Source organism: Scylla paramamosain, chromosome 45, assembly GCF_035594125.1.
Source record: "Scylla paramamosain isolate STU-SP2022 chromosome 45, ASM3559412v1, whole genome shotgun sequence".
NCBI classification, from domain to species: domain Eukaryota; kingdom Metazoa; phylum Arthropoda; class Malacostraca; order Decapoda; family Portunidae; genus Scylla; species Scylla paramamosain.
Genome location: NC_087195.1, coordinates 5007958 through 5034013, shown reverse-complemented (window position 1 = coordinate 5034013; position 26056 = coordinate 5007958). Strand labels below are relative to the sequence as shown.

At 43.1% G+C, this 26056-nt stretch overlaps 1 protein-coding gene across 8 annotated transcripts; it reads right to left on the bottom strand.

Annotated features, from left to right (window-relative positions):
* Positions 1-2126: 2126 nt before the first annotated feature.
* LOC135094471 (far upstream element-binding protein 2-like) lies at positions 2127-24438 on the bottom strand. 8 transcript variants are annotated; one of them, XM_063994585.1, is made up of 16 exons: positions 24287-24438; positions 17788-17863; positions 16686-16988; positions 16075-16192; positions 15315-15508; positions 14624-14745; positions 13847-14038; positions 13302-13482; positions 12652-12941; positions 11116-11215; positions 9307-9459; positions 8204-8340; positions 7710-7859; positions 6288-6554; positions 5353-5481; positions 2127-4155 (listed from the first exon to the last, which is right to left on the bottom strand). In XM_063994585.1, exons 1-15 carry the CDS (start codon positions 24368-24370, stop codon positions 5407-5409), a joined length of 2442 nt encoding a protein of 813 aa, XP_063850655.1. In that variant the 5' UTR covers positions 24371-24438; the 3' UTR covers positions 2127-4155; positions 5353-5406. The 8 variants fall into 8 exon arrangements, with proteins under 8 accessions (XP_063850655.1, XP_063850656.1, XP_063850659.1 ...); XM_063994586.1 differs by having other exon boundaries at positions 2127-3100; XM_063994589.1 differs by having other exon boundaries at positions 11116-11167.
* Positions 24439-26056: the final 1618 nt, after the last annotated feature.

The following is a 26056-nucleotide window of genomic DNA, read 5'->3' as shown; positions in this document are numbered from 1 at the left end:
TTAACTAAACGCAAATTTATCTTATATCAATTACCTCAAGTTCTACCGTGATTGTTTACTGTCAAAGGCGCTTATTATCACCCTTGTTAATTCCTTTTACCCATTTGAATACATTCGTTTCACCACGCACCATGACTTCTATACATCCACATATCCTCGCTACCTTGACATGTTTGTAAGCTCCCTATTGACTCCGCAACTTATACACACTCCACTCCAGGGATGCATGCCAATCAACACTTCAGCATTCTCAGGCGATGCCACACCTGTCGCTGCAGTGTGGCAAGGTCACCTGGTATCCTGGTTAATCAACTTGCACAACTGCTCTCTGGCACCTTTCCAGCATGTCAATAAGCAGAGGAAACTTTCTTATATGGATTGTGTTAAATGAGGGAGACGCTGAATTTGAGGAGATTGCATTAGGAATAAGTCGGAGTTTAGGGAAAATAGAGAATGGGGGAAGGAAGGAAGGAGGCAGGAATGAGGAGAAACCTCAGAAGGAAGGAAGGGGTGGAGAGAAAAAAAAAAAAAAATGGAAGCTGGAATGAAGAGGAAATTCAGAAGGAAGGAATGACGCTGGTGTGAAAGAAAAAGAAAATCCTTAAGTTTTGAGGAAAGAGGTAAAGAAAATAGCTGGAGTTTAGATGCAATAAACTAGCTGGAATTCAAGGAGACTGGAATTAAGAGGAACAAAAAGGTAGTTAGTTGGAGTTAGGAGGAAAGCAAGAATGAATAAGCTGGGGTTGATGAAGGAAGGAAGCTAGTTATCAGGAAGCTAATTTAGAGGGAAATGAGTTGACAGTGTTAGAGGTCTGGAATTATGAGGAACAAACAAGGTAGTTAGTGTTAGGAGGAATGCAAGAATGAAATAAGCTTTGGTTGATGAAAGAAAGAAGCTAAAGTTACCAGGAAACTAATTTAGAGGGAAATGAGTTGACAGGAGTTAGGCTAGAATTATGTGGAGACTGAGTTGGGGAAGCCAAATTGAATCATGGAGTTAAGGAAGCTAAAATGAAAAGTTGGGTGGAGTTAGAAAAAGATAGAGTTGAGGAATGATTATGCATGTAGAATATACTCATTGCTCTTTCTCTCCCACACACACCTAGAAGCAGCAACACTGATATACCAAACCTTCATTTCTCTCTTAAGTAAACATAGCCAAAATATACACCATAACTTCACCTTTCTTCTCTCGTTGGTAATTACTGGTCACACTCATCCTCTCTGCCTCTTTCTCCCTCACACACACAAACAGCCACACTGCATCTTCAATTTCTTTCCTCTGACATACACAATGATAAATACTACCCTTTACCTTCCTCCCATACTCATAAGTAAATATTACAGCCTTAAAATACGTTAAACTTTACCTTTTCCCTCTCTTATACATAGCTATTGATTTAACACTTATTCTCTCCCTTTTCTCCTTCACACGCACTAACAGGAAGACGTCATGGCCCAAAAGCATATTTCTACCTCTATTCCCCGACATACCTAAACATTAACTCTCACATACCAATTATTTTTTTGTCTTCCATACAGATAATGATTGAATACACTTACTCTCTCTCCCCTTTATCCCATCACACACACACACACACACACAGCTGAAAAATACACCTTAGTTCTACATCTGTTTTTCTCTCTGGCTTACACAAATACATTGGTGTAACTCATTCTTTTTACCACCCATCAACACTCAAGTATACAATGTCTTATTCCTGCCTCTTCCCTCTTTCTCTGACACATACAAAAATATTATTGATAGCACACACATACTCCTTTCTCCCACCCACCCACACAAAATTAACATCATAGGTAAAAAATTCATCTTAATTGTAGCTTCTTAATCCCTCTCAGACACAAAAATTACTGACCTGACACTCCTTCCCCTTCCCTCCCCCACACACATGAAATGGTATTCATTGATATGTACACCAAACATGGTATCAACATTTATTAACATGGTACATAAGGGAACAAAAAGGCAAACATTGCACAGTGGAGGAATAAAACCCTGATGGAGGCACAGCTTTATTAGTCAGCCAGGCAGTGTGAGGGACAGGGCTGTACAGGTGATACAGGTGGGGCTAACGAGGGACGGAGGGGCATTAAGGACACAGGTGTGGCGTGAGAAGATTTATTGGTCGTCTCAATCGTACACCAGCCACAGGCGGCAATTGAGCAAGTCTGTGAAACTCCGAAAACTCACGAGGCGAGGAAAAGAAATGAATTTGGAGTGTGAAAAGAAAATGAACTAAAAAAATAATAAAAAACATAATAAATGAAAAATATATACTGTATAAAGGGGAACCTGGTAAAACTCACCATTTGTGAAAAATATAACTCCTATGGCGTGCTAATGGGTGAGACAAACTCTAGACCTAACACACATCCTCACTCACACACACTCGCGCAGTCGTCCGTCTGTCCGCTCGCTCACTCACTCACTCCCTCGCAATGAACAAAGAAACCTACAGATAAAGCCGGTCTAGCCAGGCCTGACCTTCCCCCCCCTGGCTTGGAATGAGCTGGACCTCTCTCCACCACTGACAATCAGAATGTAGAGTGTTGGCGAGCAAACCATAATAATCATAATGATGGATAACGCTGGGCACAAAACACGGCACTGTACCGACGCTGGTAGTGGCAGTAATGCAGTAATAACAATGCATGAATAAAAATATAGGTCATCATCATCATCAATAATAATAATAATAGTAAGAGGCTAGTGCTGTACTGAGGGACCCGCTTCCTACACGGCAGAGCACCAGTGTCCTTCGCGCTGACTCGAGGAAAGCATGGCAGTAACCACATGTAAAAGGGAGATGTAATGAAGGACAACAAGGAGAAAAGAATGGATAAAATGCATCGTCTCCCAAGGGCGGCGGCGGGAAACGTGACGCTGGGTGGCAGTACAGACACGCGTCAGCCTCTCTCTCTCTCTCTCTCTCGCTCTCTCTCTCTCTCCCCGGTGCCGCGTGGACGGTAAAAATGGGCAAATATATAATAATCTAGAAATATATCATTGACTACATTTACCTGTTTGTCGTGTGGTGACTGTGTTTCTTCTTCCTCCTTAACTCTTTGCCCTGATCGCCTGTAATGATATTGGCCATAACAAAACACTGACAGTCACAAATATCCCGAAATGTCATGACGGTACAGAAACAGCATTCCTTCAAATTATATAAATATATATAGAGATAATATATATATATATATATATATATATATATATATATATATATATATATATATATATATATATATATATATATATATATATATATATAGGTGTATATATATATATGTATAGAGGTAATGGCATAATGCATGTGCAAAAAACGGATGCAAATCACGGCAATATTTACCTGTAAAAGGAGGTTAGGTAATGGCATGAAAAATTTTATCGGCATCATTGATATGGGAATAATAATAATAATAGCAATATTAATGGCGGTGCAATCAATAAGATAAAAAAATGTAAATCACTCAACAAGGGAACGATTTCAATGCAATGGAATTGCTTCATGAAAGGATTATAACCTCAGCATCATAATAATCATAATAATAATGGTAGGCACATGGTACATGGCTTAAGAGTAAGAATGCACATTTCAGAGAGGTCCACAGCGCCCCACCCTGCCCTGCCCTGCCCAGCCCACCCTGCCCGGCCCGCCTGCCCGCCCGCCTGCCTGCCCGCCTGCCTGCCCACCCAGCCCCGCTTGGCTCGGCAGTCCTGTCCTGCGCCACGCCCTGCCACACCCTAGCCTACGCTCCTTGTACAAGGGAACCCTCTTCACACTAGCCGTAATTATAGGAAGAGTAAACTCTGTGCTATATTTACAAGACATAGAAAAAATTTACTTATGTAACAAGAACCTTTCCTACACTTACTGCTGATGATGATAGTAGTAGTAGTAATAATAATAAAGAATAATGATAATCATAGTTATTAAATTAGATATGGTGACACAAAAATCATTGTACATCTTGAAGTATGGAGCAGCTTCACACCATCCTTATGAATAGCATCTCATACCGAAGAACATCATCATCATCATCATGACATCACGAATAAGATATCGCAACATGATACATTTTGAGGCCAACAACCCACAACTGAAGTCTTCAAGGCAACAACAAATGGGTCTGAAAAAGACAAATCAACACATTGTTCTCTAAGTTTGCAGAAAGGTCCCTGGAAGAGAAGCACAAGTTAGCGGGAAAGGACTAAGCCGACACCTGGGAGACACTACAGCTTGCCTCTCTGCTTGCTTGCTTACCACACCCTCCACGGACCTACCACGTCGGGCTCCTCCAGCGGGCCGCGGGGGCCGGCAGCGGCGGCGGTGAGGGTCCCCCGTGGACAGCAAGCTACTACTAGCCATATTGCCAATGTGTCATCAAGTTACAGTAATCCATCATCAAGACCACAGGTGGGGAGAGACAGAGAGAGAGAGAGATAAAGAGAGTAGAGCAAGTGAGAGAGAGAGAGAGAGAGAGAGAGAGAGAGAGAGAGAGAGAGAGAGAGAGAGAGAGAGAGAGAGAGAGAGAGAGAGAGAGAGAGAGAGAGAGAGAGAGAGAGAGAGAGAGAGAGAGAGAGAGAGAGAGAGAGAGAGAGAGAGAGAGAGAGAGAGAGAGAGAGAGAGAGAGAGAGAGAGAGAGAGAGAGAGAGAGAGAGAGAGAGAGAGAGAGAGAGAGAGAGAGAGAGAGAGAGAGAGAGAGAGAGAGAGAGAGAGAGAGAGAGAGAGAGAGAGAGAGAGAGAGAGAGAGAGAGAGAGAGAGAGAGAGAGAGAGAGAGAGAGAGAGAGAGAGAGAGAGAGAGAGAGAGAGAGAGAGAGAGAGAGAGAGAGAGAGAGAGAGAGAGAGAGAGAGAGAGAGAGACACAGAGAGACAGAGAGAGAGACACAGAGAGACAGAGAGAGAGACACAGAGAGACAGAGAGAGAGAGAGAGAGAGAGAGAGAGAGAGAGAGAGAGAGAGAGAGAGAGAGAGAGAGAGAGAGAGAGAGAGAGAGAGAGAGAGAGAGAGAGAGAGAGAGACACAGAGAGACAGAGAGAGAGACACAGAGAGACAGAGAGAGAGAGAGAGAGAGAGAGAGAGAGAGAGAGAGAGAGAGAGAGAGAGAGAGAGAGAGAGAGAGAGAGAGAGAGAGAGAGAGAGAGAGAGAGAGAGAGAGAGAGAGAGAGAGTCAGGTCTGAGTTCTCGCGGCCGCAGGGAGCAGTGTAGCTCCAGTGAGACAAGACGGGGAGGGGGCCAGAGAGGCCATGAGGGGGCAATGTGCCGCCACGAAAGCTCAGATCTGACACGCCTGCAAAGAAGGCCGTGTGCATTAAGGAGCCTCACCTGCTTGTCGGAGGAGCAGAGGAGCCACTTTCCAGAGCGGTGCTCTACAATAGCCTAATAGCCCTGATTAAACGTAGGATTATACATGGGGGCCCCGGGACCTCCTCCTGGCGGGCCTCCGGCTCCTCCCTGAAAAGACAGCAAAGTCAGGCATGTCCACCCTGCCCTGCAGCACCACGACACCCTGGCCGGGCAGGCCCAGGATGGGCTAGGGCGCTCACCACCTCCACACCTCCACCCACACGGCCTACCATCCTCACCCTCACACTCCCTCTGCCTACACACCACAACCCCAGCTGATCACTGTGGCACTTAACACTACACTACTGATACACTGAGAGTCACCACTGCACTGACACTGTGTGTCTCTGTGTGTGAGCATGTGTGTGTACTTGTAGGTGTGTGTGGTTATCAATATCTACCTGACTCTCGTTACTTTACTTTACAATGCAGGGCAAACCAAATTTTTTATCAAGAAGTGAAGGAATGAATTAATTTTGAAATGTTCTTGGATTGAAATAGTTGCACCTGTCTCAAGCTGCGGAGGCAAGGCAGCATCATCAACACATTACATGCCACTGTTACATTATCTACACTTCATTAAGAAAATATCTCAGCAAAAACTTCTCACACACATACACACACACACAAACATTCTCTCTCTCTCCCTGTCTGTTGCACACAATGTCAACAATATATGACCTTCCTCCCCCGCAGGGAGACACAAGCCTGCAGCACGCTCAGCCTACCTGGCCATCCTGCAACCATAAGTAAAGTATTAGCACATCTGGAACAATCAGATGCGAGTCATTAGATCACTAACTCTAAGACACAGGGAGGGGAGTTGTGGTGGTGATGGTGGTGGTGTAGGTGACCTGCAAGAATGGGGGGAGGATCAGTCAGTGTGGGTACTGGTACTATTCCCCGTTACTAACCTTGGCAGCCTTTATTTGCTGCTCAATTTTATCAGCCTCAGCGTGCATACCATGAGAGCGGTAGTACTCAAGCCACTGGTGGGAGTAGTCACCCAGTCCGCCACCACCCGGCTGCTGGGTGGAGCTCTGTCCGTTGACCGCCACCGCTGCCACTCCCGGGGCTGGCTGTGGCGCCGTGCTTGCTGCAACGGGCGTCGGCGCGGATGGTGCTGCTCCCCGAAGCTGGTGTGGGGCATTGGGGGCGGCCAGCACCCCACCCACTGCTCCCTGGCCCAACAAACCACTACGGGTCAGTCAGCAGGCTACAGACCTACCTTAACCTGCTACAAAGCTACCACCTCGCCACCTTCGTGTGTGCTGCTCTCACTACACACCACGCTACTCTCTCTGTCTCTCTCTCTCTCTCTTCAGCTCTGTATCAAGTTTGACAATGAAGGGCAAAACAAATGGGTTGGACACACTCTCATGAAAGCAACATATCAACACCTTGCAATGAAACACTTGACCAGAAATCTAAGCAAAAGTAGTGACTGTGTGTCCTGGCCGTCTGATCAACAAAACAGTGACTTAGATGCAACGTTACAAGTTACTTAAGTGGTCTACGTACAGTTAAGTCAATGTGGTGGTGGGCTCCCTGACTCCCTCCCCTACCACTTACCATCACACTTAAGGCTGCAGTACCCAAGCATTAAGACTGGTGACACATCCTTACTGTTACTCAAGAACGAAACATACTTACCCCGCACCACCCTGCGCCCAGGACCCCTCCAGTGCTCAAGGGCTATCATTATTAAGAGTGACAAAAGAGATTCAAAGAGATCATGGTAGCAGAATTATTTAACACCTGTAACAAAAGTGTACACAAATGACTCATGGTTACAGTGACAGGAGCAGCTTCAGTCTGGGTGAAAGGATGGAAGGCAGGATGACAAAAGGATGCACGATAAGATGAACAGGCTGGCATTAGCTGCAATCTCCAGGTTCATACCTCAGAGCCTCAAGCTAGTTATGGGGCCATCGGTTCATCTGCTCCCTCTCACATGTAAAGCAACTGTTAGGTACACAATGTGGGGCACTCTAGTCCCTCTCGCTTCCTCCCCTCGGCCGTTACGGAGCCCCGCCCCAGACTGTCGTGAAAGTAACTGTGCTATTAGACCCGGTTACCTCAGCTGTGGCCCCCCGTGACGGGCCGGGCCACAGACCACGCGTGACTGTCTGGAATGCAACGTGAGGTAAGCGTCACGCACTGCGGCAGCGACCTTCAGCGGCGGCGGCGACACCGGCGAGTGCGTGGGTGACGGACGGCAGCCACACACACACACATACACACACACACGGACAGCCCCGTCTGTCCGCCATGCTGCGCTGAGGGAGTGGGTGCCCCAGGGTCAGCTACAGCCATTACATGGAAGCACCACTGACCTTGGATGCCTTGATCTGTGTCTCTATCTTGTCTGCCTCCGCATGCATCCCCTGGGAGCGGTAGTACTCTATCCACTGCTGGGAGTAGTCCTGTGTGCCCGTGCCCCCGCCTGCCCCTGGCCCTGGGTTGGCCCCCTGCACTGCGCCGCCCTGCACACACAAATTAGTAACTACCACAACCTCTCCAAAGAAAAATCAATCCAGCATCATATAATAAGGAAACACATGCATAAGAGAAGAGTTTGTTGGAGTCAGAAGAAAGGAGATGAGTAAAGTAGAGAGAGAAGTGAGATAGACAATACAAATGCACACTACAAGACTTCATCAGAGAGAGAGAGAGAGAGAGAGAGAGAGAGAGAGAGAGAGAGAGAGAGAGAGAGAGAGAGAGAGAGAGAGAGAGAGAGAGAGAGAGAGAGAGAGAGAGAGAGAGAGAGAGAGAGAGAGAGAGAGAGAGAGAGAGAGAGAGAGAGAAATACAGGGTGTCGTGTGCGTACCTGCTGGGGCGCTGCATTGGGTCCTGGTCCGCCCACCTTCATATTCTTGGCCTGCTGCTCGATGGCCTCAGCTTCTCTATGCATCCCCATACTTCTGTAGTAGTCGGCCCACTGTGCAGAGTAGTCTGGCTGCCCACCTGCAACAAGCACACGCACAACCTCACTACACACACTATCCAAACACACATGGATAAATAGATAGAGAGGATACATATTGCACACACTGATAAATAGATAAGATACACATTGCACACAGATAGATAAATAGATAAGATTACACTGCATTTATGATATTACAAATTACATATCAAAGTAAATCATTCTTATATCTCACCCTCTACCCATCTCTTCCCCTCTCTCTCTCTCTCTCTCTCTCTCTCTCTCACACACACACACACACACACACACACACACATACAGACACAAGTGAAAGAGAAAGAGATCAAAGTGGAGAAGAGACAGAGAAAGAACCTTGTGAAGAGAAGAGAGGATAAGTAAACATGAACAGACACAAGAAACCTAAAAATATCACCATACCCATCTCTCTCTCTCTCTCTCTCTCTCTCTCTCTCTCAAAGACACATCAAAAAGCTTTTCATCTCATCAACTCCTCTCCTCTAACTGTCTTCAGCCTCTCTCTCACCGCCGCAATGTTGCATCTCTAGCTGTCTTCTACCGCTATTTTCATGCTAACTGCTCTTCTGATCTTGCTAACTGCATGCCTCCCCTCCTCCCGCGGCCTCACTGCACAAGACTTTCTTCTTTCTCTCATCCCTATTCTGTTCACCTCTCTAATGCAAGAGTTAAACAGTGCTCTCAATCATTCATCCCTTTCTCTGGTAAACTCTGGAACTCCCTGCCTGCTTCTGTATTTCCACCTTCCTATGACTTGAATTCCTTAAAGAGGGAGGTTTCAAGACACTTATTCATCAATTTTTGACTACTGCTTTGACCCTTTTATGGAACTGGCATTTCAGTGGGCATTTTTTTTTATTGAATTTTTGTTGCCCTTGGCCAGTGTCCTTCCTAAAAAAAAATAAATAAATAAAAAAATAAAAAAAATAAAATAAAATAAATAAAAAACCACACACACACAAACGTACCAGCCTGGGGTCCAGTGGGGTGCTGTGTGGCGTTGGGCTGTGGCTGGGATGTGGGAGGGCCGCTGTTCTGTGCATTCTGGTTTTGACTGTTGCCGTAGTACTGGGAGTAATAGGCGGCCCAGGCGGCAGCATTGGCATCTGCTGCTTGTTTGGCTGTGGGCACGGGACACTTGAGTTAGTTGGGCTGTAACATTTTTATTTTTCTTTCTTTATGTAAGAGGGAAACTGGCAAAGAGTAACAAAAATCTGAAGGAAAAAATAGGCTCACTAAAATGCCAGTTCCCAAAAGCAATGCTAAAAAGAGTGAATAAGTGGAGAATAAGCGTCTTGAAATCTCCCTCTTGAAAAACATTCAGGACGTAACTAGACAGAATGAGAAGTTTGGCAATATATTCAGCGCACCGAAGACAGGATATTATAATTTGGTAGTATCACAGACCATGTAACTTGACAATCAGAACAAATTAGGCAGTAGTAGGGACATGACTTAACAATCACAGGGAGTTTGGTAGTATTACAGAGGACAACTTGACCAGAACAAATTAGCCAGTAGCAGAGACATGACTTGATAGAACCATAGAACATAGGATAAAAGTATTAGTCTGACTATATGAAAGAAAATGTAACTAGACAGAACAGAGAAAGGGAAGGCTACTGAAGAGAACACAACTACAGTATACAGAACCACAACACACAACACAAGGTAGAGGCATCCATTTGAATATCAATACTTGGTAACACTGCAAGGTAAAATAAAGCAAAGAAATGAGGTGGAGATTCATAAGCCATAAATGAGGGAACATAGGTGGACAGAATCATATGATGGAAGTACGGAGCATGCAAAGAAGACATCAATCAGACAGCAAATAGAGAAATGGGTAGCTATATAGAGGTTGAGATGAAAACTGATAATGGGTAAGGATAGATCAAGATATGATGATAAAAAGAGGTGATGATATTGGAGATACTAGCTGAGGAAGGGTTAAGAAAAGTGAAATGAACGTTGGTGATGAAAGATGATGATAATGGTTATGGACAGGCCAAGATCTCAGTGAAAAGAAATGTTAATTAAAATGGATGAAGATGATAGGAAAGGCCAGATGATGATGTTTAACCCTTTCACTGCAACAGAAAACAATTAGCAGCACCAGAAACAATGCAGAAAAAAAATTTAAAAGCATCTACATAAAAAAGAAGGGGATTAAAAAGAATACATTTTGCAATTTCTGTCCAGTTCAAAGATTGGATGTGGCCATGGAACAAGTAAGGGTCGGGATAAGTCAAGGTATGATAGAAAGAGTAGAGTAGGGTGGGGTGGGTGGGAAGGGGTGGGGGAGGAGAGATAAAAGTTTAAATATGGAGAAAAATAAAATAAAATAAAAAAATAAAATAAAATAAAATAAAATAAAATAAAATAAAATAAAATATGTAAAAAATAATAAATAAATAAATAATAAAATTGTAAGGATGAGTGAATTTGATAAGGATAAGATACAGTGAAAAAGGGGTGATGATAAAGACTAAATATGATAACAAGGATGATAATAAAGCCTAAAATATGATAAAAGGAGTGAAGATAGAAGCTGACATATTAATAATAATAATAAAAGTGATAAAAGCTATAGGGAAAAAAAATATATGTAAAAAAATAAATAAATAAAAATAATACTAACAATAAAAAAAGTGAATTTGTAAGGACAAGATACAATAGAATAGAAGATGATGATAAAAGACTAGGTAAGGATGAAGATAGAAATAGTGATGACGATAATTGGTCAAGGCGGAGTCAACACAAGGTGGGGCACTCACTGGGGTCGTTGGGGTGTCCCTGGTTCCACTGCTGGTACGCGTTGCCCCATCCCTGAGGAGCCAAGTTACTTGTACCATTCTGCCCTGGGCCACCAGTACCCTGCACACACACCAAGCACTCCAGGTCATTAAGGTACATCTCCTCCTGGCACCCATAGTCTTATTCTATTCCACCTTTCCACTTGCATCCACTTGTTCCGGATAAAATATTAACTAGTCACTCAGCCTACTATTCCTCCTGCATCTCTAAAAGTAATAGGTACTGAAATCTGCTTCTGCTACTTGTAACCTAATATTTCTCCTGTTAAGTACTTGTCTGTCATCAAATCTTAACGAGATGCTCAATGTTCCTGTTCGCTCACTCCTCTGTTCAGCACTTGTTCATTGTTATAACTAGGTACTCATCAATATTCCTACCTGTTCATTCACTCCCTCTGTTCATCACTTCTTCATAAATGTTATAACTAGGTACTCATCAATATTCCTACCAGGTTCATTCACTCCCTCTGTTCATCATTTGTTCATAAATGTTATAACTAGGTACTCATCAATATTCCTACCAGGTTCATTCACTCCCTCTGTTCATCATTTGTTCATAAATGTTATAACTAGGTACTCATCAATATTCCTACCTGTTCATTCACTCCCTCTGGTCATCACTTGTTCATGATTAAATGTTAAAACTAGATGGTCATCAATATTCCTACCTCCACATTCACTCCCTCTGGTTAGCACTTGTCATAATATAATATGATACACACACACTAATATTCCTGCCTTTAATCCCTCACTTCCACAGTTAAACACTTGCTCATAATCAAATCTTCATGAGGTACCTATCATCTAATATTCCTTCCTCTGATGACTCATTCTCAATACTAACCACTTCATACTAAAATCTTCCCCAGGTACTCATTATCTAATACGACTCATCATTTACTCACTCCTGCCATGTCAAGTAATTCTTCTGTCTCAGGTCCTCAGATCTATTCATTGTCTTTAAGTGCGACTGCTAAAATATTAATGAAATCTAGTTTATACTTGATCTATACATATTCTCCCTGCCTTAAAATTCAATTCTAAGAGCAGATAAAATAATAAATCTCCAGTTTATTCACTTAACTTGACACCATACCTCCCTTCTCCACTTCCCTCCATCCTTGCCAGTCTTACCATCCCTCTCACCAAAATCTACGGTTTACACAACACTATTTTCCATTCATTTCAGCCTTCTCAGCAAAATCTCCATGCACACTTAATCAAGCAACATTTCTCCCTTCTTGCCTTCCTTTCATGTCAACCTCAGCACATTCACCAGTTCACAAATAATTCATACTGCAACCTCCTGTCTTTCCTTGTCCCATTAAAATATTCAGTTCACATACTTAATATTACAGCCTTCTACCTTTCCCTGACTAACACTGCAGCCTCCTTCCCTCTGTCCTAACCTCAGCAACACTCTCAATTTCACACATTTAACATTTAACTCCACACAATCAGCACCCGAGGCTCCCCATGTCTCCCTGCCCGGCTCACCATCCCAGCTTTCTCAGCAATCATCTTCTTGGCGTCCTCGATCTGGTCTGGGCTGCCGCGGATGATGAAGGTCTTCTCATTGGGGTTGCTAGAGGAGCGACGGTCCAGCTCACAGTGTGCCCCAGTTTGCTGGTTGATAGTTCGGATTGTCTCCCCCCCCTTGCCGATCACCAGGCCACACTTCAGGGCTGGCACGTTGAAGAACACCTCCACTTTGTCATTGGGGCCACCTCGTCCACCACCGCCGCCGCCACCACCCATCGGCCCGCCCATTGGACCACCACGGCCCACTGCAAGGCAAGGGGTGTTGAGGTGTGTGTGTGTGTGTATATATTTTTTTCCACTTTAGTTTATTTCAAGGTTATTGTATGTATGGTCTGCCTGTTTGTTTAAGTTGAGTGATTTACTTTAAAATGAGTTGCAGATCACTTTTCTTTAGCTCATAGACTACTCTCTCTCTCTCTCTCTCTATCTCTCTTTCTCACACTGTTCTCATTAAGTTACCAGTTTGTTTCCAGGTCAACTCTCACTGTCTGATCTCTCCCCCTGTCTTCTCTTTACAGCTACATTTTTTTTTTTTTTAATTAACACTTTCTAGTTATAAATTTGCCAACACCAACTCTCTCTCTCTCTCTCTCCCTCTCACTCACTTGGTCCACCTGGTCCCCCGGGGCCTCCCATGCCTCCAGGTCCGCCCGGTCCCCCAGGTCCACCCGGTCCAAAGCCTCCCCGGCCCATGGGTCCTCCTGGGGGCCCACCAGGACCTCCTCGGCCCCAGTCATTGTTGAAGCCGCCACGCCCACCACCACGGCCGCCGCCCCCAAAGTGGTCCTGCGGGAGGATCACAATTAATGTTACTGTCAGCATTTACCTTCATTACTATTATCATTATTATTATTATTATTATTATTATTATTACTATTATTATTCACTATCCATCCAGATTCTCTCTCTCTCTCTCTCTCAGTCCTAATAGAATCACTTGATAACTCAAATTGCAAGACATTTCTCAAATTTTGAAAACCCTTTTGACTGCAACATCTGGGGATTGGCACTTGCTGTGGGCACTTCAATACACAAATAAAAAAATGAACTATAAAAAAATCATCATTCACAATACAAGCTTAACCTCTTCCTCAAAAAGATCCAACTCATTCAATCCAAGGCACCACCACACACGTCACCAGAGCCTCACCCTCTCGTCACCACCGCCAAACTCGTCCCGGTCCCGGTCTCGGTCCCTGCGGTCCCTGTCGCCGCGATCCCGGTCCCCTCGGCGGTCCCCAAAGTTGCCTCCGCCACGGCCGCGCCCTCGGTTGCCAAACTGGGCGGCCTGGGTCTCCTTCTCCGCTATTAGGTCGTACACTAACTGCTTGGCCATGTCCACCTGTGTATGATGGAGGCGTGAGTGGGGAGGGAAAAAATAATAAACAAAATAAATAAAAATGTGGATAGGGACAAAGGGAAGTGAGGACAGTGACAAAGAAAAAGGGAAATATTGACAGGGAGAAAGGACAGTTGGGAAATGGGGTTAAAGGAGGGAAATTATTGGAGAAAAAAAGATGTAGCAAAAAAGGGGAAAGACGAGCAAGTGATAACACGAGGAAAGAAGGAAGGCATAATAGAATGTGAGGAAAATTATTGGGAAAGAGGAAAAAGGGAGGTACTGGGAGGGAGAGAGGGATGGTAAACAGAAGGAAAAAGGAAAAAAAAAACATGAAGATAAAGCTACATTTTTAAACTCTGATTTACTGTCTACCTCTTTCACTATTTCTCATTCTCTGTTTTTCCAATACTCACAAACTATCTCACACTGCTTTCCAATACTCTCTCTCTCATTAACTCAACCTCTCATTCTCGCTCTTCTCATATTCACTCACTATCTCTTCCTGTTTGCTTCCTTGCACTGCCTCACTCTTCCCACACTCCCTCACAATCCTTTTCTTCCCCACACTCCCTCACTGTCCCTCACCTTGTGCTGTTCGCCAGAGATACGCAGGGGCTTCTCATTCTCCTGCTGTGGGCCGTCCTGTATGATAACCATCTTGGCTCCGGACTTCTCTTGCAGCTGTTTAATGGTCTCCCCTCCCTTGCCTGTTTGCATGGGGCACCGGAGGAAGGGGAGGAGGAAGAGGTAAGGTTTAGTGGTTGTTTATTTGTACTTATATTTAGATAATGGAGGAGAGGGAAAGATTTGGGAATTGTTTGTTGTTTTTGTGTTCTTCTAGGTAATGGATGGAGAAAGGTTTGATTTTGTGTTTGTTTCTATTAGTTGTACTCCTTGTAATTACATGGTGGTGGAGGATGAAGAGGGGGAAAGATAGTCTTAGTAATTTGTTCTTGTTATTTGTATTTGTACTTAATGAGGAACAGGAGAAAAGAAGGATAATTTAAGATTTTTCGCATCTGTATTCCTTATAGTTAGTTGATGCAAGATGAAAAAAAGAAGGAAGATTTAAAACTACATTCTTTTTGTTGTTTACACTCGCAACTCATTAACTGCTTCCTTTCCTTCCCATCACTCTCCCATCTCTCCAATTATTTTCCATCGCAATTACTTCCCTTCCTCATTCCCTTCTCCCTTCTTCAGTATTCATCACTCTTTACTCCTCACCCACCTTTATCACCCCTTCCTCCACCATCATCACCACCACAACACTCACCAATGATTAGTCCAACCTTGGGCCCTGGGATGCTTATCTCCACCGTGGTACTGTTCCCGCCCATGTCCATCCCGGGGGGCCCCATGGGTCCTCCGCCGCCACCACCCATGCCCCCACGGCCCCTCCTGTCCTGGGGGCCGTCCCCACGCGATACGATTTCAAAGATCATCTCCTTGGCTCTGTTGATTGCGTCCCTGTGAAGGAGGAGGAAATAAATGTATATCAAGAGGCATTATTCTTTTTTATGTATGAGGAAATTGGCCTAAGGAGGGGGGCAGGGAGAGGGAGAGAGGCTACAGTGCCAGTCCCTAAATGTATGTTTGTTTAGGGATAAAACTGGAGGGGCAAGACTGAGTTTTTTTTTTTTTTTTTTTTTTTTTCAATGATGGTTTAAACAGTCTGTATCTTTAGCAGGCTCAGGTCAAAGTTGTTGGGGATTTTCAATGCTATTTTTATGATTCCAATGAGGGCTTTGAAAAGCCTATAATACACCTATAATAAGCTTCAATGCAAGTTACCAGGATTTCCAAGGGTTTTCATGATTTGAGTGAAGGAAGTTACTGGTGTTTTCAAGGTTCCAGTGACAGTTTTACAAGGTGACCCTTCAAGCATTCTAGAACCCCACCAATCTTGTACCAAAACCCTAAAACTTCAAAACTATCATGATGTAGCTTTCTAAAACCCCACCAATCTTGTACCATAACCCAAGAGTTAATGAGAGAACAAGGCAGTACGTAAGCAACCGTCTCTGCTGACCCACCTTGGTCCAGACACGGTGCACACTCTGTTGGGCATCCCTCCGCTGTCCTGCGCCATCTGTATCTTTGCTCCTGACTCCCTCTGCAGCCGAGTGATCTGTTCCCCGCCACGCCCAATGACTGCGGATGAAATAATGTCAGTTGCTCCTTCCAGAGTTAAGGGATGAGATGAGGGGTGGAGGATGAAAGGGAAAGATGCTGAATGTAGATGAGGAAGAAGGGGGATAATAATGGAAAATATAAGGGAAAGGGGAATATTGTGATTGAAGAGGTGATTAATTAAAGGGATAAGACAATGGGTGAAGGATGTAAGAAAGGAAAGATGCTGGGTGTAGAGGGAGATAATGATGATGAAAAACTGAAGGGAAAGGGAAATGTTGTGATTGAAAAGGCAATAAATAAAAGAAAAAATTTAGGAAATAGAGTAGAGGGAAAGGAAAGTAAAGAGAATAACAGAATGGAGAAAAGATGGCAAGGGAAATATAACAAGGATAAGATGGAAAGTTGAGGAAAATTTGAGTCAAATCAGAAATTTATATGCTGACTTCTTGTACTTTTCCTTCACATTACTGACAACAAGAACATGAACACTACTACTCCTACTACTACTTACTCAGGCCAACCATCTTGTCCGGCACTTCAATTTCATCAGATTCCACAGAGCCTAGACCCCTGTGTGGTCCCCCTCCTCCCCCAGGTGGTCCCCCGCCACCTGGGGGACCACCAGGGCCGCCAGGACCACCAGGACCACCAGGGCCGCCCATTAGGGGTCCTCCCATGAAGCCGGGCTCTCCTCCGCCGGGACCACCACCGGGACCCCCGGCGCCGGGTCCCCCTGGCCCGCCGCCGCCTGCGTTAGCACCACCGCCACCACTGCCTGGGGGTCTCTTGGCGTCAGGACCTGGGAGCAGCAAGCCTGTGAGGTAAGTGTGTTACCATCGCAGCCCGCCACCGCCACCACCAGGTCACCACCTCACTGTCACTATGTCGGGTCACACTCCCAGCCACTCCACACACACCAGGACTCTCAAGGCAGCAGCATCACACCACAGGTCACTGTCCCTAACGTCATGCCACGTCACACACTTCAGCACAAGCACCAGCACACTCCTGCCCAGCACCAGTGAGAGGCTGCCAGCTTATCAGGATTCCAGTGAGTGCAAATTACTTTAGATAAGATAGTGATGCTTATCACAGCCTTGTGGGATGAACTGAACCACTCAATTATTTTTGTCTTATGAGTGAAGCTTTACTTGAGTGTTGTACATGTCATTACTGTTGTTTTCATTGACTATTACTTAACCATACAAAACAGCCGTCAACATTCTCATACCTCACTGAAAATACTGTAGAAAATAACAATAACTTACGTCCACCACCACCACCACCACCACCACCACCACTCACACTTCTACACCATATAAATAAATAAATAAATAAATAAATTAATTAATTAATAAATAAATAAACAAATAAATAAATAAACTGAGAAATATATATTAGCTAATCCATCACTATTACCACCACCACCACCACTACTACTGCTGCTTATGTCATTATTATTACTACTACTACTATTACTAAAAAAATAAAATAAATAAAATAAATAAAAATAAAAATAAATAAATAAACAAATAAATAAAATAAACAAAATAAATAAATAAATACTTCACCACCACCACCACCACCACCACCACCACCACACCCACACCCACCTGGAACACGATCCATACCACTCTCTGTCTCCTCCAGGGGCCGCTTCTGTCCCGCTGGCTGGATCTTAGCAGCAATCTGTGCAAGACAAGACCAGACGTGTCAGCCAAGGTGTTCTGTGGACCATGTGACTACCAGCTTGTCTGTTGTTTTGATTTGGTTAAGTTAGGTTTGGTTAGATAAGGTTAGATTAAGATAGGTTAGGTTAGGTTAGGTTAGATTAAGATAGGTTAGGTTAGGTTAGGTTATGTTAGATTAAGATAGGTTAGGTTATGTTAGATTAAAATAGGTTAGGTTAAGTGCTGGAAAGGTTAGGGAAGGTATATTAGAATAGGTTATGAAAGAAGGTTAGTTTAAGCATGAATATATTAAGTGTTGGAGAAGTTAGGTTAGAAGAGGTTAGGTTAAGTTTGCATATGTTAAGTGTTGCAGAGGTTAGGAAAGTTAGGTAAGGTTAGAATAGTTTAGGAAAGAAGGTAAGGTTAGGTTAGGTTAGGATAGGTTAGGTTAGTAGCAGTGATGTGTTAGGTTAAGTTAGGTTAAGTTTGCATGTAAAGTGTTGGAGAGGTTAGGAAAGTTGGGTTAGATTAGAATAGGTTAGGAAAGGTTAGGTTAGGTTAGGAAAGTTAGGTTAGGATAGGTTAGAAAAGTGATGTTAGTTTAAAAGGCTACGTATGGGTTAGGATACTATAACGATAGATTGATTAGGTTAGATAAGAGAACAATACCTTAGGATAGGAGGGTTAAGGTCACTACGACAGCTTATGATAGAACACAGTAGGATAAGATAGGTCAATACAGAAGATAGGATGGGATAGGACAGGATAGGATAAATAAAACCCAGACCAGCGGATATCCACATGATCCTTAACCAACGCACGCACAAACACACACATATACGTACACACACAAAAGTATACACAACACCAATGCAGTACACAGTCTTCACTAAACTACATAACACACACACACACACACACCCTCTCTCTCTCTCTCTCTCTCTCTCTCTCTCTCTCTCTCTCTCTCTCTCTCTCTCTCTATCACTCAACTTATTTCCTGTGATAAACTGGTTGCCAACACCACCAAACAACTCCATTAGCCACATCCCCTTCCCCTCTCTCTCTCTCTCTCTCTCTCTCTCTCTCTCTCTCTCTCTCTCTCTCTCTCTCTCTCTCTCTCTCTCTCTCTTTAATGCACAATAATATTTTTTTTCTCCTTTTTTCTTTCATTTCTTTCTCTTTCCTCTTCCTCTCTCCATATATATACTTTCATTTCCTTCTCTCCTCTCTTCTTACAAACATCATTTCCTTCTCTCCTCTCTTCTTCTTACAAACATTCTCTCTCTCTCTCTCTCTCTCTCTCTCCTCTTAACTCCTCTCTTCCCCCTCCGTCCCAGCATCCAGTCTCCCTCCCTCTCTTCCTCCAATCACCCACACTTCCCTCCTCCCTTTCCTCCTCTTCCTGGGGAGGCATAACAGAGGTGATAGTCTCTGGCATGGAGGCATACATTTCTCACTCTTTTTTCTCTTGTCTACCTAACTTAACACATTGCCTCTCCTCTGTTTGGTTGTTTGTGCTTTGTTGTCCTTCCTGTGTGTGTGTGTGTGTGTGTGTAAAAGTTTCTCATGTTCCACAAATCAGTAAAAAAATAATAGAAGTAAAAATAATGAATGTATGTGCATAAAAACAATAAAACAAAAATAGTAGGAACAAAAAATTATGGCAAAAATAAGAAAATAATGAAAATGAAGATTTTTTCTAAGCAAGCAAGCACAACAATAATGATGACAATGACAGCATAGTACACAGACAGATGGACAGACAGATAGACTGCTATTTCCCACCATGACAAGGAAGACAAAAGGGAATACAAGTAAAGCAACAAAGTACAATAAAAGCTTAACATTTCAAAGCTTTAGCTAAGAATAAATATATGTTAATAAAAAGACTTGTAAAAAAAAAGTCTTGAGGCATTCTGACTTTGTGCTTGATTTACTAAAAAACTGAAGGAAAGAGAATGAACGAAAGGATGAATACTAAAGATAGGAAGTGAATATACCTCTCACCTAGCTCCTCTGACTATAAGAAATTCTTTGACTACTTAACTTCCAAAGTGGAGCACATTCTGACCCTCTTCCCTTTTGCAGAGATCTCCATTCTTGGAGACTTCAATATTCACCACCAGCTTTGGCTTTCCTCTCCCTTCACTGACCATCCTGGTGAACTAGCCTACAACTTTGCTATCCTCCATGACCTAGAGCAATTGGTGCAACACCCTACTCATATTCCTGACCGTCTTGGAGATAAGCCCAACATTCTTGACCTTTTCCTGACCTCTAATCCTTCTGCTTATGCTGTTACCCTTTCTTCTCCGTTGGGCTCCTCCGATCACAATCTCATATCTGTATCTTGTCCTATCGCTCCAATCCCTCCTCAGGATCCCCCTAAGCGAAGGTGCCTCTGGCGTTTTGCCTCTGCTAGTTGGGGGAACCTGAGGAGGTATTTTGCTGATTTTCCTTGGAGTGACTACTGCTTCCGTGTCAGAGACCCGTCTTTGTGTGCTGAGCGCATAACAGAGGTGATAGTGTCTGGCATGGAGGCGTACATTCCTCACTCTTTTTCTCGACCTAAACCTTCTAAACCTTGGTTTAACACAGCTTGTTCTCATGCTATACATGACAAGAGAGGTGGCCCACAAAAGGTACTTAAGCTTTCCATCACCAGAATCTTATGCACTTTATATTTCTGCCCAGAACCATGCCAAGTCTGTTCTCCAACTAGCCAAAAACTCCTTCATTAACAGAAAGTGTCAAAACCTTTCAAGATCTAACTCCCCTCGTGACTTCTGGCATCTAGCCAAAAATATCTCCAATAACTTTGCTTCTTCTTTCCCTCCTTTATTTCAACCAGATGACACCACTGCTATCACATCTATTTCTAAAGCTGAACTCCTCGCTCAAACCTTTGCTAAAAATTCTACCTTGGACGATTCTGGGCTTGTTCCTCCCTTTCCTTCATGCCACGTATTAAAATTCTTTGCAATGATGTTTTCCATGCCCTTGCTGGCCTAAACCCTTGGAAGGCTTATGGACCTGATGGGGTCCCTCCTATTGTTCTCCAAAACTGTGCCTCCGTGCTTGCACCTTGACTAATCAAACTCTTTCAGCTCTGTCAACATCTACCTTTCCTTCTTGCTGGAAGTTTGCCTACATTCAGCCTGTTCCTAAAAAGGGTGACCGTTCTAATCCCTCAAACTACTGTCCTATTGCTTTAATTTCCTGCCTATCTAGAGTTTTTGAATCTATCCTCAACAGGAAGATTCTTAAACATCTATCACTTCACAACCTTCTATCTGATCGCCAGTAAGGGTTTCGTCAAGGCTGCTCTACTGGTGATCTGGCTTTCCTTACTGAGTCTTGGTCATCCTCTTTAAGAGATTTTGGTGAAACTTTTGCTGTTGCCTTGGACATATCAGAAGCTTTTGATAGAGTCTGGCACAAAGCTCTGATTTCCAAACTATCCTCCTACGGCTTCTATCCTTCTCTCTGTAACTTCATCTCAAGTTTCTTTTCTGACCGTTCTATTGCTGCTGTGGTAGACGGTCACTGTTCTTCTCCTAAATCTATTAACAGTGGTATTCCTCAGGGTTCTGTCCTATCACCTACTCTCTTCTTATTATTCATTAATGATCTTCTAAACCAAACTTCTTGTCCTATCCACTCCTATGCTGATGATACCACCCTGCACTTTTCCATGTCTTTTCATAGACGTCCAACCCTTCAGGAGGTAAACATTTCATGCAGGGAAACCACAGAATGCTTGACTTCTGATCTTTCTAAAATTTCTGATTAGGGCAGAGCAAACCTGGTATTGTTCAATGCCTCAAAAACTCAATTCCTCCATCTATCAACTCGACACAACCTTCCAGACAATCATCCCCTCTTCTTCAATGACACTCAACTGTCCCCCTCTTCTACATTGAACATCCTCTGTCTGTCCTTTACTTATAACCTGAACTGGAAACTTCACATCTCATCTCTAGCTAAAATAGCTTCTATGAAGTTAGGCGTTCTGAGACGTCTCTGCCAGTTTTTCTCACCCCCCCCCCCAGCTGCTAACTCTGTACAATGGCCTTATCCGTCCATGTATGGAGTATGGTTCACATGTCTGGTGGGGGTTCCACTCATACTGCTCTTCTAGACAGGGTAGAATCAAAAGCTTTTTGTCTCATCAACTCCTCTCCTCTAACTGACTGTCTTCAGCCTCTCTCTCATCACCGCAATGTTGTATCTCTAGCTGTCTTCTACCGCTATTTTCATGCTAACTGCTCTTCTGATCTTGCTAACTGCATGCCTCCCCTCCTCCCGCGGCCTCGCTGCACAAGACTTTCTTCTTTCTCTCACCCCTATTCTGTCCACCTCTCTAACGTAAGAGTTAACCAGTATTCTCAATCATTCATCCCTTTCTCTGGTAAACTCTGGAACTTCCTGCCTGCTTCTGTATTTCCACCTTCCTATAACTTGAATTCCTTGAAGAGGGAGGTTTCCAGACATTTATTCATCAATTTTTGACCACTGCTTTGACCCTTTTATGGGACTGGCATTTCAGTGGGCATTTTTTTTTATTTGATTTTTGTTGCCCTTGACTAGTGTCCTTCCTACATATAAAAACCACTATTCTGTCCAGCTCTCTAATGCAAGGGCTAACCAGTATTCTTAATCATTCGTCACATTCTCTCATCAACTCTGGAACTCCCTGCCTGCTTCTGTATTTCTACCTTCCTGTGTGTTGAAATGGATGTTTCAACACACCTATCCTGTATTTTTGATAAGCCTTTTCACTAGGACAGGCACCTCAGTAGGCCTTTCTTTCCCTTATATTTTGTTACCCTTGGCTGCTGCTCCCCCTCCTACATAAAGACCAGCATGGTGATGAAGCGCCCTCACTCAACCAACACCACCGGCAGCACGACCGTCTCTCAAGTAAAAGTTCAAGGATTTGTGACTCGTTTTTTTTTTCCCCCCCGTTTAAAATTTATATTCCATTGTTAGTAAATATATATAAATACTGTGACCTCTTGAACATGTCCAAGTACAGATGTAATGTGGAAGTAGACAAATATTAATACTATCTGTAAGTCCAAGGTGATTGTATTTAGGTTCTAGCCAAAAGGGTTGGGAAACATTGCTGTATTGTGTAAAAAAATCAAATAAACAAACAAATAAATAAGTAAATAAATAAATAAACAAAAAATAAAATAAGTAAATATAAATAAAGCAAAATTGAATAACAAGAGCAATTTTTTTACAATACCTTAAATTTCACAGCCTGAAATAAATAAAATAACTAAAAATAAATAAAATCTTAAAACCTATACCAAAAAATAAAAAATCCTACAACCTGACTCTAAGGCCGGCATTTTGAAGGCCTAACTAGAAAAAAAGAAAAAAGAAATAAAAATAAAACCTAAACAAAAAAAAAGGAAATTCACAGCCTAAATAATAATGGGTGAAATTATTGTAGTCCTAAATATAAAATAAAATATATAGGCCTACTTTGAGAGCCTAAAATACCACACCACTCTCTCTCTCTCTCTCTCTCTCTCTCCCCCCACCCCTCCACTGCCTCCCATCATGTCTCTCCTCTCTCCACCACTCATCCTTTTCCTCCACCTCCTCTCCATCCCTCCACTGTCTCCCCATCTCTCCCATCCTAGGCCTCTCCACTTCTCTCCACCCCTCATCCCTTTCCTCCACCTTCTCCCTTCCACCCCTCCTCCACTTCTCAAAATCTCTCTCCACCTTATCTCCACCCCCCCCAAGGATCTCTCCATACCCCCACCTCTTATCCACTATCCCCCAACCCCCAACCACTCCACTGCAAGGACACCCCCTTCTCCTCTCCCCCTCAATGCAACTGATCCACATAGCTGACCCCCCCACCCCCCAGTAATCCACTCAAATATACTTCTAGATCAATAATAAAAATAACGTGAATAATCATCATATTTCGTCACCACCACCACCACCACCACCACCACTACCCCCACTTACCCACATGGCCGTGTACCCCCCTCCCCTCCCTCACCTGAATTAATAGTAACTAACACATACCCTCGCATCCCCCAACACAGTTCACCACAATGCACCACACTTACCACCACCACCACCACTACCACCGCTTACCCTCCCCCCCCCGCCGCCATTACTGCCGGCGCCGCAAAACTCAGCGCTATTTCCACCCCACAACGCCCAGCCACAGCCCATGCCCCCCGCCACACACCCGCAGCACCCCACGCCCCGCGCCACACACCCACGCCCGTCTGGCCGCCCACGAGCACCCACGGGGGAAAAAATCGATGAAAACTGGCCATGATATTCGAGGCGAGCGAGGCAATAGTGGGACTCTGGCTCATGTGGCACCATTAGGGCCTCTCCCCGCCCTGTCTGCGCCCCGCATACCTCATTCACAGCTCGCGGAAGGCACACGTGGGATAAATACCTGTCTAGCGCGCTGTACTGCGTCGGCAAAAGCGGAACTTTGAGCAAAATTACTTGTGTTGGGTCCCGCCGCTGCGGCCATCATGGAGTGTGTCTCGGCCCCGCGCGGCGACACCCACACTCTTCACAAACACTCTAACACACCCTCACCTTAACTCCTACACCACCTACTACGCCACAAAAAATACCACTAAAATACTCCAAAATTTATAAGCTATTTTTATTAGTGTTATCTGCGTATTTTCAGATTTCATGGTTTAATGTTTTAATTTGAATTTTCGCTTTTTTTGGTTTTGGCTTCTTTAGATTTGTTTTGGGTGAATTTTGCTGCTTTGTGTGCATGTACTCATTAAGATATTTTTGGTTAGGCGTCTGTGGGTCCGGATAAGTAGCTTTTGTTAAGTGGAACTCTGCCGGAGAGGAGGCGGGGAATGTTCCAATGACGAAAAATGCTACAGAGAAAATGACACTTTTATGGTACACTTAAGAAATTTTTGCTTTTATCAAGATGCACACAGGAAGTGAATTGTATCTTTTGTTCTCGCGTTTCTTTTATCCATATCATACTTTTTATATCAGTTATGCCTTCCAAGTATCTTCCTCTATATACCTCTATATACCAAGTAGCTTCCTCTATATACCTTTACCATATTACTCCAAAACAGCTAATAAGTAAATAAATAAACAAGGAAGAGAAGGACAAAAAAAAAAAAACCTTTTTTTTTTTATGGCCAGAACCTTGAAACACTGCTCTCTAATCATACTGTTTTCAAAGGCCACGGAAATGATAAGCTGGGTTTTCTACATTTCTTTTGATTTCTCTTGATAAAGGTCTATATATCCTCTCACGCAGTTAGCATCGTTTAGACAGGAATATGAAAAGCACAAGTCATAAAAAAATTTAAAAAAAATGGGAATAACCTTAGCCTGCTAATTTCGAGTCTATGCAAAGAAAATATGTCTCTCTCTCTCTCTCTCTCCCTCTCTCTCTCTGACTTGCACAATGAAGGGATTAGCAATGAAATCAATGAACTGAATTAATCTAAGCTTACCTAATTTTGGGAAAGACAAAACTAAAAGAAAATTAGAAAAAAAAGAACGTAAAGTCCATGGAGTAAACCACATATATTAAAAAATAATGATAATAATTAAAAGAATGGAGTGAATGAGCAGTGAATATATATACTGTGCCTATATCTCCAAGTAGAGAAAAAAAGGCGTTTCTCTTTTCTTCGTTAATGTAGTAAAATCATTGATAATATAATAGGTGCTAGATGAATTACATATATATATATATATATATATATATATATATATATATATATATATATATATATATATATATATATATATATATATATATATATATATATATATATATATATATATATATATATATATATATATATATAAAATTTCAGGGGAGACTAATGAAAACCCGCTATACAATAAACTAATACTTAAACCATACAAACACCCTTGAAAACTCTAATATGTTTGGTCATGAAAATAAGGCAAGATTAGGTCACACTAGGTAAGGCAAGGTTAGTTAGGTTATGTCAGGTATGGTATGATAAACTTAAGTTTAAGTAACATTTGGTGAGGTTAGGTCAAATAAGCTTGTATCATCGTGGAAGATAGGTCAATGTCATAATTGGGGAGATACAGTAAGGTTAGGTCAAATCAGGCAGTCTGGTCAGGTCAAATAAGGTTATTTTTGATTAAGTAACATTTGGTGAGTCATATAGGTAAGGTAAGATTAGGTCAAATT

Coding starts and splice junctions, on each gene's coding strand:
- LOC135094471 (XM_063994585.1), bottom strand. CDS start 24,370: ATGATGGCCGCAGCGGCGGGACCCAACACAAGTAATTTTGCTCAAAGT. Junction 16,989..17,787: donor TGGTATGGATCGTGTTCCAG/GTGGGTGTGGGT, acceptor CTTACCTCACAG/GCTTGCTGCTCCCAGGTCCT. Junction 12,942..13,301: donor CGGGGGACCAGGTGGACCAA/GTGAGTGAGAGG, acceptor CTTGCCTTGCAG/TGGGCCGTGGTGGTCCAATG.